The sequence below is a fragment of the Electrophorus electricus genome, chromosome 22, assembly GCF_013358815.1.
Source record: "Electrophorus electricus isolate fEleEle1 chromosome 22, fEleEle1.pri, whole genome shotgun sequence".
Taxonomy (NCBI): Eukaryota; Metazoa; Chordata; class Actinopteri; order Gymnotiformes; family Gymnotidae; genus Electrophorus; species Electrophorus electricus.
The window spans coordinates 9,337,871-9,356,877 of record NC_049556.1 but is presented as its reverse complement, the minus strand read 5'-3'; the positions used below and the strand labels follow the sequence as shown (position 1 = coordinate 9,356,877).

At 44.2% G+C, this 19,007-nt stretch overlaps 4 protein-coding genes across 6 annotated transcripts; 2 read left to right on the top strand and 2 right to left on the bottom strand.

Moving 5' to 3' along the window:
• Window positions 1-53: 53 nt before the first annotated feature.
• Window positions 54-8,169, bottom strand: ints11 (integrator complex subunit 11). Its single transcript, XM_026998733.2, has 17 exons — window positions 7,828-8,169; window positions 7,649-7,746; window positions 7,359-7,432; window positions 7,036-7,264; window positions 6,738-6,836; window positions 6,565-6,599; window positions 6,325-6,463; window positions 6,175-6,239; window positions 5,679-5,868; window positions 5,166-5,249; window positions 4,776-4,865; window positions 4,342-4,504; window positions 3,870-3,980; window positions 2,386-2,447; window positions 2,017-2,159; window positions 712-841; window positions 54-196 (listed from the first exon to the last, which is right to left on the bottom strand). The coding sequence occupies exons 1-17, from the start codon at window positions 7,853-7,855 to the stop codon at window positions 134-136; spliced, it is 1,803 nt and encodes a 600-aa protein (XP_026854534.2). The 5' UTR covers window positions 7,856-8,169; the 3' UTR covers window positions 54-133.
• Window positions 8,170-8,305: 136 nt separating this feature from the next.
• On the top strand, window positions 8,306-9,969 carry cptp (ceramide-1-phosphate transfer protein). The gene is made up of 2 exons (XM_026998694.2): window positions 8,306-8,606; window positions 8,844-9,969. The coding sequence occupies exons 1-2, from the start codon at window positions 8,494-8,496 to the stop codon at window positions 9,364-9,366; spliced, it is 636 nt and encodes a 211-aa protein (XP_026854495.2). The 5' UTR covers window positions 8,306-8,493; the 3' UTR covers window positions 9,367-9,969.
• Window positions 9,970-10,153: 184 nt separating this feature from the next.
• On the top strand, window positions 10,154-12,054 carry ubxn10 (UBX domain protein 10). 2 transcript variants are annotated; one of them, XM_026998787.2, is made up of 2 exons: window positions 10,154-10,251; window positions 10,579-12,054. In XM_026998787.2, exons 1-2 carry the CDS (start codon window positions 10,245-10,247, stop codon window positions 11,367-11,369), a joined length of 798 nt encoding a protein of 265 aa, XP_026854588.2. In that variant the 5' UTR covers window positions 10,154-10,244; the 3' UTR covers window positions 11,370-12,054. The 2 variants fall into 2 exon arrangements, with proteins under 2 accessions (XP_026854588.2, XP_026854589.2); XM_026998788.2 differs by lacking the exon at window positions 10,154-10,251 and adding an exon at window positions 10,269-10,458.
• A 78-nt stretch (window positions 12,055-12,132) lies between these two features.
• On the bottom strand, window positions 12,133-17,359 carry zgc:193690 (ATP-dependent RNA helicase DDX19A). Of its 2 annotated transcripts, none has more exons than XM_026998785.2 (12): window positions 17,194-17,359; window positions 16,605-16,659; window positions 16,451-16,501; window positions 15,961-16,096; window positions 15,623-15,715; window positions 15,297-15,399; window positions 14,798-14,912; window positions 14,489-14,666; window positions 14,050-14,287; window positions 13,751-13,913; window positions 13,318-13,509; window positions 12,133-13,195 (listed from the first exon to the last, which is right to left on the bottom strand). In XM_026998785.2, exons 1-12 carry the CDS (start codon window positions 17,248-17,250, stop codon window positions 13,134-13,136), a joined length of 1,443 nt encoding a protein of 480 aa, XP_026854586.2. In that variant the 5' UTR covers window positions 17,251-17,359; the 3' UTR covers window positions 12,133-13,133. The 2 variants fall into 2 exon arrangements, with proteins under 2 accessions (XP_026854586.2, XP_026854587.2); XM_026998786.2 differs by lacking the exon at window positions 17,194-17,359 and adding an exon at window positions 16,911-17,179.
• Window positions 17,360-19,007: the final 1,648 nt, after the last annotated feature.

The window sequence follows — 19,007 nt, the reverse complement described above, 5'->3', positions numbered from 1 at the left end:
ATACATATAGAATACGGTCACTATATATTCTCACTTGACCCCTATGCAACTTGGCTGGAGACGTTTTTCTACAAAAAGTTTATTGACTGTTTTTAAAAGGACAGTAGTAGAGAACAGGGGACTGGGAGATGAGTCACAGTGCTGAAGGGAGGCCTTTCTTCAGCAGCGTGGACAGGAAACTCCCCAGCTCCTCATCCTACGGACACACAAGCACAACGCATCACGTTTAAGGCCCCGGTGCCGGGAAAACGTCACACGGGTTCTCAAGCTTTCATTTTGAAATTATACCACAGGGCCGTAATAACAGCAAACATGACAGTATATATGTATAAATCAAACGAATTAAATAATCATAATAAATAAAGACCATCTACCCACACTTTTTGTTTATTCATGGAAGCTGTTTGCTAACTGAAGCCGTTTAAACAGTTTTAAAATGGTGAGTGTTTGCAAGCAACGGCTGTAGCTTGCGTGCAGCCTGTGCCTTTGATGTGTACAGGCATGGAAACTCAAGGTGTAACAGAGGTGTTCAAACACCCACGATTCCAGCACACATTCTCGCTTGTGAGGTCACCGAGCCGAAAGGCGTCCCACTTGCATGACTCTTTAGAACAAATCTAAGCACTGCCCCTCCCGAACTCTGCCAGGCGCGTCGGCCATTCGGTGGACGAAGGAGGTCGCGATGTACGTGACATCGCGCCGTGGCCCTACCTGAAAGCACCAGGAGAGCAGGACCACTTTGAGATCGGGCTCCTCGGCGGACGAGGACACCTTCAGAACTATGGACTCCACCATCACGGTGCTGTCGGGAAGGTGCTGGACGGCGTAGCCTTTGAGGACACTTGGGGGTGGGAGAGTTGAGGGACAAGGGACAGACAAACAAAAAGAAATGCACACAACACAGTGTTTTGGCCTGACATTTACAGAACTGGGACCCATCACTACGCGCAGGAGGAAATGAGTCATTCTAGGCCTGTTAGCCACTGCAGTTTTGATTTACTGATGAGAGAAAAACAAAAAAAAAAACAAAAAAACAACCCACCACCAGCCTACCCGGCGCTGCGGAAACGTTTACAGTGTGGCAGTTTAACCAGCACACTGTGCATGTGTACAGTAATCCCCAGCATGGTGTGTACAAAAGAAAGGCTCTATCCGAGAGGGAGGGAGACAGCGCCAGAATATGAATGAGTGACAGTTAAAGCGAGTGACAGCACCCATGAGAGCAGGCGTAAGGAAGGGAGATGAGGGAGGTTACACTGAATGCCTCTGTGAGACTGATGCAGGTCAGAGGAACTGCGTCTGTATGCCACTGACCAGCCACTTTTTTAAAAGCCCAGCTTGCTAACGCAAACTACACATGGCCACTCATGGCTGTTCTCTAACCGCACATCTATCACACCTGGGTGTGGAGCAGGACCCGGGCTGGTTCTGGCTAGAGGCCCTGAGGCTCGGTAAAGGTTGTTTTGTTTTGTTTTTTAAACTTCACCGCTGCTCTTTCATAAGTGCTGCAGTTTGCTGTGATTTTCAAAACGGAAGGAGTTCAACGTTTCAGAGAAGTAACTTCAAACTTCAATCACGACAAAAACTAAACGAAGTTTCGTCAGGGAGAAAGTAGCCCTAAAAGCACCAGACAAATCACTTGTGGTTAAGGAAGCAGCCACTTCCTCACCATGGCCAAACGCTGAGGAAAACTCTCGACAGCCAGCCAGTACGGTCAGACACAGCACGGAATTGAGTGGTCTGCTGTCATGGATGCAGTGTACAAGTCTTGTGAGCTATGGTCGAAGTGACGCGGGTTAAGCATTTAAAAACTTTGACAAAAAATAACCCATCAACATATACACACTGAGAGGAAGTGAGGAATACAAAGTCAGATATCGTTCATCTTTTGTGTGTGAGTGTGAGTGCATGAGACCTCTTGAGGTGGCTGTAGATACAGGGGTGTGTGTGGGTGGGTGGGTGTGTGTGGGTGAGAGAGTGTGTGGGTGTGTGTGTGTGCGCGCGTGCTCACGAGACCTCTTAAGGTGGCTGTAGATTCGGCTGAGCGTGTCTGTGTCACTGTGGGGGTCCTGGAGGTGCACTCGGCAGGTGAAGCGTAGCTGGTGTTCAGACAGACCCAACTCCTTTAGGGCCTGCTCTGGAGACACCAGCCTCAGACTCTGCAAACACACAGACACACACACACACACACACACACACACACACACACACACACACACACACACACACACACACACACACACACACACACACACACACACACACGGAATAAAAGGTTAAAGAAGCCACATAATACCTGTAGCCGAAGCGTAAACGAGGCCATGGGCCATCACATCGATTCGTTTTGGTAATCATCGCTTCTGCACTTCTGGCAGGTTAACTCACGTTGTCCTTCATGATCAGTGTCCCGTGCATGGTGCGAGGCCTCTTGGGGTCTGGTAGGGGACCTGGTCAAGAAGAACAGCAGCATGGCTTATTACCAGTGAGCCCAGGGGTCCCAATACGCACACGGCAACACACACTGTACTGTACAGTACAGCGCAACTAAAAATATATATATGCTTATTGCTTGTCAGGCCTTTTCATGTGTTGAGTAAATGACAAGGTCAATTATGGGTGTGGGGTTGAGTAAGTGTACTATTTGATTGTCTATACTGGGGTAAGTGTATTAGGTAAGTTATGGGTATTGGGCTATGGGTATTGGGTTGAGCAAGTGTACTCGCTAGTCTATCAGTGTTGGGTTGCGGGCGTGCACTCGCTAGTCTAATCAGTGTTGGGTTGCGGGCGTGCACTCGCTAGTCTAATCAGTGTTGGGTTGCGGGCGTGCACTCGCTAGTCTAATCAGTGTTGGGTTGCGGGCGTGCACTCGCTAGTCTAATCAGTGTTGGGTTGCGGGCGTGCACTCGCTAGTCTAATCAGTGTTGGGTTGCGGGCGTGCACTCGCTAGTCTAATCAGTGTTGGGTTGCGGGCGTGCACTCGCTAGTCTAATCAGTGTTGGGTTGCGGGCGTGCACTCGCTAGTCTAATCAGTGTTGGGTTGCGGGCGTGCACTCGCTAGTCTAATCAGTGTTGGGTTGCGGGCGTGCACTCGCTAGTCTAATCAGTGCTGGGTTGCGGGCGTGCACTCGCTAGTCTAATCAGTGCTGGGTTGCGGGCGTGCACTCGCTAGTCTAATCAGTGTTGGGTTGCGGGCGTGCACTCGCTAGTCTAATCAGTGTTGGGTTGCGGGCGTGCACTCGCTAGTCTAATCAGTGCTGGGTTGCGGGCGTGCACTCGCTAGTCTAATCAGTGTTGGGTTGCGGGCGTGCACTCGCTAGTCTAATCAGTGCTGGGTTGCGGGCGTGCACTCGCTAGTCTAATCAGTGCTGGGTTGCGGGCGTGCACTCGCTAGTCTAATCAGTGTTGGGTTGCGGGCGTGCACTCGCTAGTCTAATCAGTGCTGGGTTGCGGGCGTGCACTCGCTAGTCTAATCAGTGCTGGGTTGCGGGCGTGCACTCGCTAGTCTAATCAGTGCTGGGTTGCGGGCGTGCACTCGCTAGTCTAATCAGTGCTGGGTTGCGGGCGTGCACTCGCTAGTCTAATCAGTGTTGGGTTGCGGGCGTGCACTCGCTAGTCTAATCAGTGTTGGGTTGCGGGCGTGCACTCGCTAGTCTAATCAGTGTTGGGTTGCGGGCGTGCACTCGCTAGTCTAATCAGTGTTGGGTTGCGGGCGTGTACTCGCTAGTCTAATCAGTGCTGGGTTGCGGGCGTGTACTCGCTAGTCTAATCAGTGCTGGGTTGTGGGAGTGCATTAGCTTAGCTACAGGTGTCCGGCTGGACGTCTAGCTTAGCAGTCAGCTAGACGAACTCGTGCAGTGTTAATGACACACCCCCAAGAGCCATCTCCCTCTTCAGCAGGTTGAGTGAGATGTCCACTGGGACACTCGGGTTGGTCGTCACTGTGGTGGTCTCTCCATTAGCAGGCATGTAGCAGCTGATGTCTGTGGGGAGAAAGGCAGAGAAGCCCAGTCCATACCAGAACCACCTTAAATAAATACAGTCCATACCAGAACTGACTTAGATAAAGACAGTCCATACCAGAACCACCTTGCATAAATACAGACCATATCAGAACCGACTTTCTCATGGTTGTTAATAATGTAAGATTGAGGATATCCAAGTGGTCGAGCCTGAATGACCACACTTCAGGGCACTAGTGGCATTTTATCAGTGCACTTGGGGCATTAATCGCACACGGACGCACTTGCACACACACGGCTGTGCAGAGCACACGGTTGCTCTCCGGCCCAATAACTGATGTAAAAACTGTGTAAACTCGGGCCTGCTGTGCTGCACACTCACTGAACTCCTGCTCGATCTTGTCCTTGAGAAAGGCCATCTTTTTGGCCTCTCCATGCACGAGCAGGATGTTGTGCGGTTCTGCCATCCGGATGAGCTGCATGATGCCTTTGGCATCTGCGTGGGCACTGAAGGACATGTACTCAACCTGCAGCTTCACCTCCAACTGTGAAGACGCACGCACACACACGCACACGCACACGCGCGCACACACACACACACACACACACACACACACACACACACACACACACACACAAGGCTATGATCACAGATGCACACACACCATCAATCAACCTTAAAGAAATCTTAAATTCTGTGCAGCAAGTCCCAGTGACTTTGCAGGGCATCAAACCCACAAACCCCCAGCCAAAATTCAAACATCAGTACGATGCAGAAGTCTCTGCTGCCCTCTAGTGGCAGTACTCATGAATTACCGTGGCTCTACCCTCCATCTCCAACTTCTTCTGACCGTTCAAAATCTTGTGTCCCACTGTGCCCTGCACACAATACCCTGGCATAATGACCTGCAAAGAAAATGTACAAAAACACCACACGTGTCATCTTTAAGCAATTTTACACAAACTGAGCTTCTGAAGACATAAGTTGAGAACGACTTATTAATTCTGAGCAATACTAAACAGCACAGATGCCACAAAGAGCCAGCAGAAACATGTGAAATACTACCCAATAAAGTAGATTTCTTTAGGTACTCAACATATGCTCAAGTCACTGCTAAAGACTCCAGCGCCTACAGATGTGCTTAATTACATCCCACTGTAATAATCTATGTATATACATATGTACACGTATTACAGCCCCCTTACCATGTTCTTTTCATTGCCAGCCCATTTCTTGAATATCTGTAAAGACTGCCCAGCATGCAACATCCCTGGTGTGGCAAACACCACCTAAAAAATACACAAAAGTCCCACATATAATTCCCAAACGAGCAACGTAGCACAGCAGCAGCAAGACTGTTGCTGCCATTAGTAAACATACTTATGTAATTGCACTAAAAATGGAAGCCTGTATAAATTAGATACAGGAATCTGTACTTCCTAAAGCAAATACAGATACTGGTAATGCACTGTGTAAATATGGAACCATCCATATATACATACATACACTAAACAAAATTAAAACACCACCTCTCTTCACTGCAACTACAATAGTAAAAACACTGGCATTTTTTTTTTATCCGTTAAATATTGTTATGACTTTGGCTGTTTAGCTGAAACACGTCACTGGATTCTAAATATACGATAAAACCGTATGATTCATCAAATGGAGTTAACATTTATTATAACCGAACAATCAAACAAAACATTGATGCATACCATCGGCCCGGGATTGTCTGCGTAGGAGCGGTCAAAAGCCTTGATGTGCTTGAACTCAAACATGTTCCTCTGGACAAAGGTTTTGCGGATCTTTTGGTTGGTCCAGGTAATGAACAGTTTGTAGTAGTGATTCGCCTTCTCGGTCAGGCCGGTGGAGAAGTATATGGGGGCTTTCAGATTCATCCTCTCCCTGGCCAAGACCACAAATATCTTGATATGTAAACAATGCCTTTGTTTACCATACATATTCCTACAGGAGGGCTGATGCTTAGACGGCACAAGAAAATCCTCAACCCTCCACTGATGAGCCACAAAAACTTCAGCTCATTATTTACTGGTCACTGTGTCTTATAAAATACCATAACACGATAAACTGATCTGAACTCAAAATTAGACCGCATGGTTATTGTCCACAGAAAATTTCTAAATACTATGCTCTGAAGATTCTACAAGGCTACCAGCATGGGATGCAAGCACAGAGCATCTCAGAACTCACCAGAATGTCTCCAAAAGGATGCAAAGCTCCTGTGCTCTGCCCAAAGCAAAAACCGGAATGAGCACCTATGAGCAATAAAACACAGACGGCACTCACTACGCAAGCTGGACATGAAGCTGGGATGTTCAGCAGCGACGCTCACTCCCTCACCTTCCCTCCTCTCTCGATGCTTTCGTGGACTTTCTTTAGGAAGTCTCTCTCCCTGCAGCGCTTGGAGTCTCGGATGGTGGTGGCATACGTGGACTCAGTGATCAGGATATCTGGACGGCATTTGTCAATCCATGCCGCACTAGAGACAAACACAGTTCGTAACAGCAGACATACACTTAAAGTTTTTTTAGTAAACAACGGATAGAAGAAGAAGAAGAAGAAAAAAAAACAACAACTCACCCTAAGTGTCTGTCTGGTGTCATGTTATAATCACCCTGTATAAATAAATGTTATATGTTGTTAATAATTTCCTTTCAATAAGCATCTTACTACACAATGTAGTTTCCAGACTCATCCAGTAAAACAAACAGGGCGTTACAAGGTGGGAACGTGACGAGAGGTGTAACACTCACCGTGTAGACGACAGACTCTGAGCCGACTTTAATTTGCACCATGGCTGCCCCCAGCACATGACCTGCGTAGTAGGCTTTGATCTCCAGCTCATCGTCCACCTACATTAAAATAAATCAAAATAATACAACAGAGGAAAAACGAAGTAAAAATAGAACAAACTAATAAACCTGCACTTTTGCCTAGATACGTTTTATATTTCAAATAACATAGATTAAGAAAACTCCCTATGCATATGGATGGGGTATTGTTATAAGAATTTGAATAAGGTTAATTCACATTGCGTTTGTCGGCTCTTACCTGAACAGTTTGGTGAAGATTCAGTGGAACCACCTTCTTCATGCAGTCTTTGATCATCTGCGAGGTGAAGAAGTTGGTTTCGCCTTTTTTGTCGACAGTGATCTTCCGGAAGTCCTCTAGTAGGATGGGGCAGATGGCCTTCGTGGGATGGGTCATGTAGATGGGCCCATCATAGCCCACCATCTCACTCATATAGGGAAGAGCACCACAGTGATCCAAATGGAAATGGCTGTAAAATAGGAACAGGGAGGCGATCAGAGGAGGGAGGCGATCACTGGACCTATACAGGAGAATACTGATTTTACTACAACTATAAAACAAACCTGATGATAACGCAGTCCAAATAATCTGTGAGACGGCCATTCTGGGTGATGTAGGAAAAGTCCGGAAAGCGCCTCTAATATGAAAAAACAAGAATATAATAACCATTCAGACTATTCAAATACAACTCTTCTGCCAGCACTGGATGTGATATAAGCCCGAATCGTTTTAGCACTCTACAAAACATATCAAGCACGTCGCGGAAAAAAAATTAACAGAAAAACCCCCCCCCCCCCCCCCCCCCACAAACGTACCGGAAAATGACCAGTACCGAGATGCCAGAATAACTTACATCGTCATTATAGCCCATGTGCATCCCACAGTCGAGCATTATGTTTTTGCCTCCTATAGAAACAAGGATGCAGCTGCGCCCAACGTCTTGTCCTGCGCCTGCGAGAAGAGGCAGAACTTTTTATAGCTATATCAGAGAACCATTTATGTAAGACCAGATAAAATTCAAACTCTCCTTACCTAACGGGGTTACTTTTATATCCGGCATCTTGTTATTAAATAAATCTTTATTCTGGAACTTCTTTTAGCTATACAGTCTATGTAGCTGGCTAAGGAAAGCTAAGCTAACTTTCCCTTGTTGACTTATTGGTATAGTTAGCTCACAATTAGCAAACTAGCTAGCTACATTGACAACGTAACCTCAAACCCATTCAGAAAATGCAACTATTTAGTTACACCATGCCCCGATGTGATCTAGTTATTAGTAGCTAATAACGCTGATAAAATAGCAACGTATTTATCACCACATAATATATACGAAAAATAATGTTTAGCGGACGTGATGTACAGACTCTGCGACCTCGGCGCCACAACCCGGTTGGCCAAGACGTTGCTTTGGCAACGTGCATCCAATCGTGCAGCGCTATGCTTAGCACGTGATGCTTTAATCTGTGGAAGTTGAGACAGGTTCTTAAATATCCGGAAGAAATAATGGGCTACATTGAGCAGTAAAGCCGGTGATGATTTGTACAGAATTATTATCTAGTAGCTAGTTAGTACATTAGTATGCGTTTTCCTTGTTTTTTGTCATCTTCTTCAAGTGTGACCCGTTAAGTATAAAATTGTGCTTTTGTCTTTGGTCTTTTCGTATTAATAATCGTACATTGGTAACTAGGATATCTAGAAATGGCAGGTTCTTTCAATCTTCAGAATGTGGTGGACACATATAAGTCTTGTCTTAGCGAAAACAAGGAGATTTACATCAAGTATTATATAGCGGGATGGCGAGAGCTTGTGAGGTATGAGGCATTCAAAAAATCTTGGTTTACTGCTTGATTGCTGGATTACTCAAAGTCATTGCAATGTTGTTATAGTTTAAGATGTTTTTTTTTTAATAGTTTATAGACCATCCAGAGTTTGTCATATATCTATTATATTGTGAATGTTCTTGAGAAGATTGAGCAAGCTCCTCTGGGCTTTTATTCTGTTTTTCTGTTTCATATCACATTAATTCAAACTCTTCTTTATACCCCCAGTTTCATGAATAGCTTGGGTAGTCTGTTCTCTTTCATCTCCAAGGATGCAGTCAGCAAAATTCAAATAATGGAGACCTTCCTGATGGGTGAGAATGGGGCTCATTACCTTACTGTCCAATCCATGGTGAAATTTGAGCTGAACAATAAACTGGTGGACTTCACCCAAAGTGGCAGCCACCCAGAGTCGGGCTGTCGCACCCTCTTACGGCTGCATCGCGCCCTGCGATGGCTCCAGCTCTTCCTGGAAAGCCTGCGCACCAGCACGGAGGACAGCAAGACCTCCATCATGTGCTCCGAGGCCTATAATGAGTCCTTGGCCCAGTATCATTCGTGGTTCATCCAGACAGCTGCTAGATTGGCGTTCCGCACCCTTCCCGGACGCGATGCATTCTTTGAGGTGATGAATGCAGGCAGCCAACAGCAGGTGGTTGCCATGTTGGGAGAAGCCACACCCCTCATCTCAGAAGTGCATCAAATCACAGAAGACCTATATGCAAAGAACAAGCTGCTGGAGTTACCCTAGATGGATTATCTGTTTCATCTCTATTGGGCAACATTTTCCCCAAAGCTTCCCAGTCTAACAGAGCTTCCAGAAATCACAGTCCTTGACTTTTGTATGCATTTGCTACTTCCCATCCGTGAAGCCAAAGAGAACTGATTGATGTAGGATGCAGTTCTGTACCGTGACATGCTCCATAGCTGCTTAATGTTAGTTTGTGTAATAAATTAGGCCAGAATGAGTAGCAGGCCTACATATATCTTTTCAAATTAGTCTACACTGGCAAATGGTTAGGGTTTATATAGTATATGTATTATTGATTTAAAGGGGACTACTGAATGGAATTAAATTATATAATGTTCATATACATACATACATACATACATACATGTTTTACATATTGTAAATATTAAGGATGATTTTATTTTATTGTATCACTTTAATTTCAGTTACCTTGTATTTTTGTAGTATTTGCACTACAATTCGTTTAGAATAATTTTAAATATAACTTCGAAACCTGATCTTAGAGTTATAGGCTTTTTGCAGTTGTAATGCTGTTGTGATTTGTGATGTTCAACGTTCACAGACTAAAGGATGAATGAAATAAATATATAAAATTTAAAATAATTTAACATTTTTTGAGCTCAGTTTTGTGTTCAAAATACAAAAATCCCACACATGCCATTTATCTAATTGTGGTTTATTAACGTTCTTGTTGCCGAAATAGTCTATGGTTTAAATCGAGGAAATTATATGTTTACAAGCCTGGCGCTGCATACAGCTCCACCAGTTACGCTGAGACGTTGCCAAGGAAATGTTGTTAGCAACTTGAATGACGCAAGGGAAAATGTAGCCATGCGTAGGTAATTTCCTCAACCATATAACGTAACTGGCTGAATAAAATGCAAGGTAATGTTTTTATGCTTGGAATATTTAGTGTGGGAGTGGGTCATCCCTTACACTCTTTTGAAATTTAGTTTTCTACTAGCAACCTGCTATCTGTTAATGCTAACTTAATGCTAATATTAGCCATCTTGGTCAACTAAGTTGGCTGTTGATAGATTAGCGAAGATAAGTGACAGGTAACTGAACTGACGAGCATAAAGACCAGCATGTGTGGGTACAGATATCTCTACAGTCATGATTATCGAAAAAATTCTCTTATTTTTTTATGAATGTAACTTATAGGATACGTCAGTGTTTTCTTACAGTTTTATTTGGGTGTACTGTTCATAGCGGGAAACATGCATGTGACAAGACCCAAATCCTCTAAAGGACGTACGAGATCAGGGTCTCATGTGCAGAACGTGGATGAATCTGTCTGTCAGAACTGCGCGTTTTCCCCGCACCCTCCTCCGTCCGACAGGCTCAACACGACAGCTCGTTCCCGACCCGTCCTCCATCGGAACAGCAAGCCGAGCACAGACATACTGACGGAAATCTTTCAGAGCCCTCCAGATATTCCTCCAGATGTTCCAGCACTCTCCCTCAACAAATACAAAGTACTCCCCTCCATCGAGAAAAGGCCAGCAGGAAATCTGTCCGCCAGAGATACGGAGGACGAAACCCCAAAGCCAAGTCTATCTGACAGTAACCTTCGGCTCTGGCGAGAGCAGCTCATCTCCTCCCGTCTCTGTCCTCAGACCGCAAACGCAGGCTACCCGGAGATGGATGGACCCGAGGTGCTGTGCGGTCCTGTGGCAGCTAACCCTCTGTGGGTGATTCCTGGGCACGCAGGGGCTGAGGGGGGTGTAGCGGGCAAACGTGACACGGATCTGCTGCTGGCTGTTCGAATTCCGTGCGGTCAAAGGTTTAAATGTCTTTTCCATCCTACGGACATGCTTTATGCTGTCGTAGCTGCAGCGGAAGCCAAATCCGGACTGCATTATGAGCACGCTGTAATCGAGACCATGGAAGTCCCTCGGCGGACCTTTAAGGATCTAACCATGACTCTGTCTCAGTGTGGCATCTTCAGTAAGTCGGTTTTATGCATAAGCCTCGAAGACAGTACTACGAACAATTGGTAAAACCCCCATAGATGTCTTTAAAATGATCAGTTTTAACCAATTATTTAATAATAATTAGAGCAACAATGTGAACAAGTAAACATGATTTGTAATCATTCTTTCAGTAGACTTTTACTATATATTAGATCAATCAGTGGAGCCGCCAGTTAACATTCATCTTTAGCTCAGGACCTGTTTAAGGATATAGTTTAAAGGAGCAATATGTCATTTTTACACCAAAAAGAAAGCGTTATTTATGAAAGTGATTTTTCCCCCTGAAGTGCAGCTCACAAGATGTAGAATCAGATTGCTTTACAAATCCTCAAATGAACCAGTTTATGCTCCATAGAGCAGGACCCCCACATGGAAGCAGCCATGTTTAAAGTAGGTTTAGTATCAAGCTACTACAACTGACACAATCGCTGTTTCATAATGTTAAGAATCATTGGAAAAATGACTTATGGCTTCTTTAATGCAGCATGTTTGTTACAAAAGATTAGAATGCAAGGTTTTTTGTCCTGTAGCCAAGTGGTCAGTGGCTGATCATACTATTCCCTTACTGTCCTCCCAACAATAGAAGATGGATAATGTTTAATACCTTTTTTTTAAACATATGACAGATATATTGAATACATGAGTATATTAGCAACTCATTAAAATTTCTTGTGCCAGAGTATGAGTGATGACATTTTAAAATAAATCTGAGAGCCAACTTGTTTGTAAATATTACAATAACATTGATTCCATGCAAATACAATTAAGTAAATCCCTTGAGAACTGTGCAGATAGTTTGGATTTTTTATTGCATATAAATAAAGAGTTTTAAAATTATAAATGCAGCAGATGAGGGAAAAAGTGCTACTGTTAATTAAATTACCATTAATGTTACTGTTAATTACTGTCGTCAGTTCACTCATATCCAAAACACTGCATTCTTAAACAATCAAAAGTAGCATAAAGAACATAACAGCAAAACATTTAGTCTTTTCCTTCTAATAAATCACACAAATGTGAATTGTTTTCTAGCAATTCTAAGCCATTTGTATACTGTTTTATTCAGTGTAAGCGATGGACCTCTTGCTTATGACCATGCGTGCTAATGTCTTAAGAAACAAAAAATAGAACTCAAACCTTAATTTGCTCTTAATTACAACAGCAAAAATGCCTTAAACACATCTATTTAAATTGTCTTCATGTTTTTGACATCCCAGGAGATTAAATCTCTGCAGCACATCAGAATTTATTCCTTAAAGGGAATTCAGGCACATTTTTCCTTGTTCTTGTTTATAATTTCCCTACTTATGACATCTTATGGATGTTACTCCAGGCATAAGTGTTCGAAACCAAACTGGTAATCTTATTTCACAGAGCAACACATTACAAAACATTGCTACAGTGACATTCAACTAGTCCAGCAAAACAAACAACCAACAACAAGAACTGCTCAACCACCAAATGCCTAGTTGAGTGAGCAAGGTCAATATACTACAATTGCAACACTCATTGACCCATTAATGAAAACAAATGGTATGTCAACCATACACAAAACTTAAACTTGTCAACTAATCAGCTAAGAATCAAGTCTGTTTGGCCAAATTTGTGATCAAGTTTAAAACTTTTCTGGTTAAGTAACCAGTTAAGTTTAAAGGTTAGGTAGCCTAATTCCATGTGATGTAAACATACATTTACTCCAAAATAAAAACAGAACCTTAAAAGATGCTGATGGTTGTTTGAGGAGGCAACTATATAAACCGTGGTGGAGTGTAACTGGGCCTCTTCATCACTTCAGTTGGCAATTTTTTCTATTTCATCAAGATCATCTGTATCCAGCTTCACTATTTTCTTATCTGAAAAAAAGATCATTAACATAAAGACTTGGCAACAACAACAAAAAAAAAAGATTTGAATTTCTGTGAAACATTTCTCTTGAGGCTGAAATGGTGTTTATGGTGAGAGTGAGGGGTCTTACTGAAGTGCTTCTCGATTGCTTTGAGAACGCCCATGCTGTACTCGCCGTCCACCATGTTGATGGCCAGCCCTCGCTTGCCAAAACGGCCTGTCCTGCCGATCCTGTGAAGGTAGGTCTTGTTGTCAGGGTTCCCTTCTTTGTCCAGGGGCAGGTCAAAGTTGATCACCACAGAAACTTGCTCCACGTCAATGCCTGCTGATGCAAAGTTGCAGTCCTGATAAGCACCATGACTATGGGGCATTCGAAAATTTAAGCAATGATTTAGACACTACACTAACACACATTATAAAATGCCTGTGGAGCACTGAATCAGTGCAAATCTTCAAACATATGAAACAAATATCTGATGCAAATTTTACTTTTCACCTGTCACCAAAGAATGTTGTTAAAAATGCTGTCAGGAACAGTAAGTCATAGCATAGTGAATACTCGCCTCGGGCGCACACATTAGTGGTTATCAGCACTTTCTCCTTGCCTTCTCTGAAACGCTGGATGACAGCTGCTCTTTGCTCAACTGTCATTTCTCCACTGAGGAGCGCCACCTGGTGGCCTTCTTTGGACATCTGCCCAGCCAGCCAGGCTGCTATCTTTCTGGTCTGTGTGGGAAGGACAGCAAAGCACATGAGTGACTGTCCTTAATCTGGTAAATAAATGATGCAAATAACTGTTGGTTAGATAACCACATTAGTACAACTATAGATCCATATTACTGAAAACTAAAAGTAGCCTCACATGGCAGAAGATCATGGCTTGTGCAATGGTGATCACCCCGTAGATGTTACAGAGCGCACAAAACTTGTCTTCTTTATTGTGGCAGAGCACGTAATACTGCTTTATGGTGTCCAAGGTCTCTTCCTCCCTCTTCAGTTTGATAACGTTGGGATCAGGAACGATCCTCCCAGCGAACTTCCACACAGTGTCTTCGAAGGTGGCGGAGAAGAGCAGCATCTGACAGTCCCTGGGCAGTATCCTGCCAATCGAGAGCATACTGGGTGACTCCATCAACATAACTAACACGCGAACACGTGCGTCTTGATGGGGTGTTCCCAAAAGCCCCTTCATTTTTAGCGTCTTCTGATAGGTAACAACGTAAGAAAGCCAGTGTTTAAGATGCAGTGCTTGACGAGAATACCCCACCCAGACCCGTTGCCCTAAAGGCGGGACCTCTTACCTTTGGATGCGGATGCTCTGGTCCTGATGGCCCTGCGTGGCGATCATGACGTCGGCCTCGTCCAGCACGAACACGCGGATCTTCTTGGGGTCCATCAGCTTGAGCTTGAGGAGCCAGTCGAACACGGTCCCGGGCGTGCCAATCACTACCTGTTGCTGGATCTTGTTGCCCCTCTCCACTGAGGCAAGGGAAAGTTACACAAACTAATCAGAGCCTGCGCTGAAAGCAGTGCGTTCATTTAACACAGTGACCACACGGAGGCGGGAGACCCAGGTGAGGCATATGGTGCTTGTGGGGCCCATCCCTTACTTCTGTTGCCCCGAATGGCGTATGCCAGTTTTACTTCAGGGTAGAACTTGCCCATCTGCTCCACGACCTTGCCCGTCTGCACGGCAAGCTCATAGGTGGGAGAGATACACAGGCACTGTAAGGGCAGAATCACAGCACCAGTATGTACTGGTTATTTATTTTTTTTATAGTGCAACATGAATGCTGCCATACCGCATTAGTCTGGTTTATGCCAGAACATTACCTAGCCCCCCCCCCCCCCCCCCCCCCCCCCGGCTATCTGGGAGAGGAGCCAAGCCTTAATTATACAACCAGCATAAAATCAGTTCATTGAAGCTAATTATCTGTATGCAAATTTCCGAGGCTCGGTTTCACCTGGGACTATTGTATGAACTGAACTGGAATCAGCGTTACCATGCAAGGCAGTCATTTTCTCCTGGTAAGAACTGTTCTGGCATTTACTGCCATTTGGGCCACTAATCAAGGTCCACTCCATGTAATTCTCAATGCTGCTCCTCACCTGGGTCCACTTGTTTGCTGGGTCGACATGGCTGAGCATTGCCAGCACGAAGGCGGCGGTTTTACCCGTGCCAGACTGGGACTGGGCAATCAGGTTCTGGGGCCTACAACCGGAGAGAACGCACACCAGCCAGGACAAGAGCATCAGATGCAACACAAAGATCGCCACAGCGTAAAGAGGACAAAGTGAGTATGGATTCGAAGGCCCAAATGCTTTCGGGAATCCGGTCCCAACAAGGAGGGAACGAGGTGTTTAACTGCATCATAAAGATGCCATGCTAGCCAGATCTCTGTTCACTGTTGTACTGAGAAGCTCTATGCACTCACGGTTCTGCCAGCATCATAGGCAATGCGTTTTCTTGGATTTTGGAGGGTCTGTTGAAGCCCATTCCATAGACCCCTTGCAGGAGCTGAGGTTTCCTGTAATGACAGTGAAAATGTGATTATGAGGGGCTCCGACTGCACGTTGATTGGCTGGCGAGTATGATCTCAGAGACTCAAGCGGCCTAAGGACGTTCATGCAAGTTACATTTCTTGGAGCCAGCCATGCTATACACGTTAAGAAACTTGGCACGACTTGATGCAGCGTGATGGGATGGATAAAGGGCAGACAGGAGCAGCAGCATTATCCAGACTCAGGCCCACAGGCTCGTATCAGTACTTACAGTCGCAGCTCTTCGAATGTCTTGACTGAGTAGAGTGGAGAATTCGGGTCTCTCTGGAGAACCTCCACTTGGTTCGTGTTGTTGACAAGACTGCACCTGATCAACTTATTAAGCAGTGACTGTGTGGCCCTGTCCTCTGGAACACAAGAACACAAAGCCATGAAACTTTATTAAAGCCATGCAGATTAATACTGACAGAGTGGTAGCCCTATAATTAAATTTCTAAAACACCAAAAGAAAATAGTTTAAATCCTCTATTTTCAGATAGACACATGGTTGAATTATAAGAACATTTTCGGCCACTTCTATATGTTAACAGCTTTTAATGGTCTGAAGTCTGAACAGTTTGTTTATATTTTTGCTGTTGATAAAAAAAAAAAAAATCTTTGATGCAAAACCACTTTCACAATGACTGATGTACTCAGCCCATGAGGCAACCATGAAGATCACCTCCTTGCGATAGTAAGCGTCTGAGTATCGGTGGACACACCTTTTTCTTCTTCATCAAATTTGTCACCATCTTCTCCAGGTTTTGTTGTTCCTGAACAAGAAAGAACCGACAATTAATATTTAACTCATACTGAAGAAGGGAATCATTAACATATTCATAATGTGCGTGCAATATACGAAACCCGATTGTGTACCATTCGTCTCAGCTCTTGAACCGAACAGTCTGTTTCTAATGCGCATCGCTGCGATCTGTTTGAAGGAGAATTAAAGCCTTATTAAAGCACGCCACTCTGTACTGGTATCCTGCTGGGTCATCATGGATACAAACTGGACGCACAGGGCGGAACCAGTCCAGAAGAGAAGCTGGCAACCTGGCTAGCAAAATCCGAGGCTAGCCTTAAAAATACATGGTTAACATTCCAGCACATTCCCAGCTAGTTTTCAAAGTGAGTGAGTTAGTTAGCTAGCTAGCTAGCGAGCCAGCTAGATAAATAACTTACTAGAGGTCCGGACCGTCCAAAAAGTTCCCCATGAATCCCACGGTGCTAAGAGGCAACCGCTGCAGCTGAGCATATCGTTTGCTTTTGTCTTTTTTTTTCTTTTCTGTGGAAGTATTCGCTAGCTAGACAGACGGCTAACCTAAACAAGGTATTTTTCGAGCTTGTTTGTAACAAGTGCGCAGTTAGCCCGCCTGCTTGGCTAGCGCCCTGGCTACCACCGTCCAGGCAGGTGTCATGCTCGGACGCTGCGGCTAAAAATGATGGAGCAATGTTACCAGCCTACCGACTTAGAGGCAGTTTCTTGTTCGTCCACGGCCAGAGCCCACGAGTCGGTAGCCATATCTTCGTATTAAAATATTGCAGCTTTGCGAACTGTCTGCGTTACTTTTCGGAAGGCTTTGCACTGCTATCTAGCTCCGCGGTCTACTGAGCATGTGTTCGGCTCTTCAGTAAACCGGTGCGAGCTTGGAAATCCAAACTGTCTGTCAAAATAACGGCACACCAGCGCCACCTAGCGGCTGCCAAGATATCTTCAGCAGGTCAAGTGAGGAGAGTGTCCCTTCCAATCATGCTTTTAAAAATCATTTTAAAAAGGATGTGTAACTTTCTAATAACTTAAATGACATTTCACGCCCACATATGTTGGCTTAGAGCAATGTTTATGAGTTTTTATTTGATAATCTACAAACAGATAGGTAAAAACACGCCAAACAAGGCTCTCACATCTAGAGCTCTGTCATTGGTTTTGACGGCAGAACGAAATGGCGAGCGGACAGACGTTGGCCTGTGCCCAACCAAAAATAAACCCATTTCGTACAGTTTCTATTCTGAATTAAACTGCTTATCAAGACCTGTGATCCAAATTCCAAAACATATGATGCTTTCAGTGTCACGCCCTAAAACACCCAGAATCCTATGTCAGCAATCTAACCGTGTTGTGATATTTCAAAACATAGCATATAGAAGTAAAAAAGACTAAATAACTAAAGATTTTGTAGTTTTTCAGAATCTTTTATCATGTTTGACTTCACTGTAACAATTTCCTTAACAGATTTCACAGCTGTTAAATTGTTAAATTTTGTATTGGTGCATTATGCTTATATTCCAATTTATTGGAATGTGTGTATGTCTGGCAAAAGTTCCAATTAAGATTCAAGCTTGAGAACTTCAAAACATTAACAACCCAAGCAGTGCCACTTTATAGATCTGCTTTTTACTACCATTCATATACTAATTATGACTGAAACATTTTTTACAGTTTCCATAGACCTCCTAGTTTCCATAGAGCTCCATGCTGTAACCACACTTGTTGAAGAATAAAAACATTTTCTGTGCTTTATCCTTAACCAGGTTAGTATACTGAGAGAGTGACTAACATTATTCACCTGCTCCCTGAAAGAGAGAAACTCTGTTTCATGTGGCTTAGAGGTGGTGTCTTAGAATTTGGCTTTGAGGGGTGTCCTGCATTAAATCATATAATCAGAATCTCTCATTTCTAGAAAGAGGAAAGTCGTCTTATCATTGCAGGAGAGCAGTGTTGAAATTCCAATAATAATCTCATGTCCAGTAAAGACATTTATTGAAGGTTCTATAATGGTGAGAATCTTAATGCTACATAAAGAAGTTTTACACAGAGTCCAGAGGGATTGCGAGAGAAAGAGAAGCAGGATAAGAGAGAGAAATTGAATTTAATTGTGAAAGCTGAGATAAGCCAAACATCTTCCTACTACACACACACACACACACACACACACACACACACACAGACGTGCGCACAAACGCACACACACACCAACCTGTTGTCTTTATGATGCTCTAGAGGCTCCATACTGATCGTCATGGTTACGTCCTCAGCAAAAGGAGACAGACGTGACACAGTCACAAAAATGAAGAGTGAGAGAGAAAGAGAGGAAGAGAAAAAGAGAAAGAGAGAGAGAAGGAAAGATATACGGAGAGAAAGAGGTGGAGATCGGACAAATGTCGTTGGAGGCCAAATGTGAACCCCTCCAGCTGTGCTCCCCTCCAGCGAAATGCTGCCACATTTCGTTCAGACTCGGAGCCACAGAGTAAAACAGAACACATGGGTATCCTCCCTTT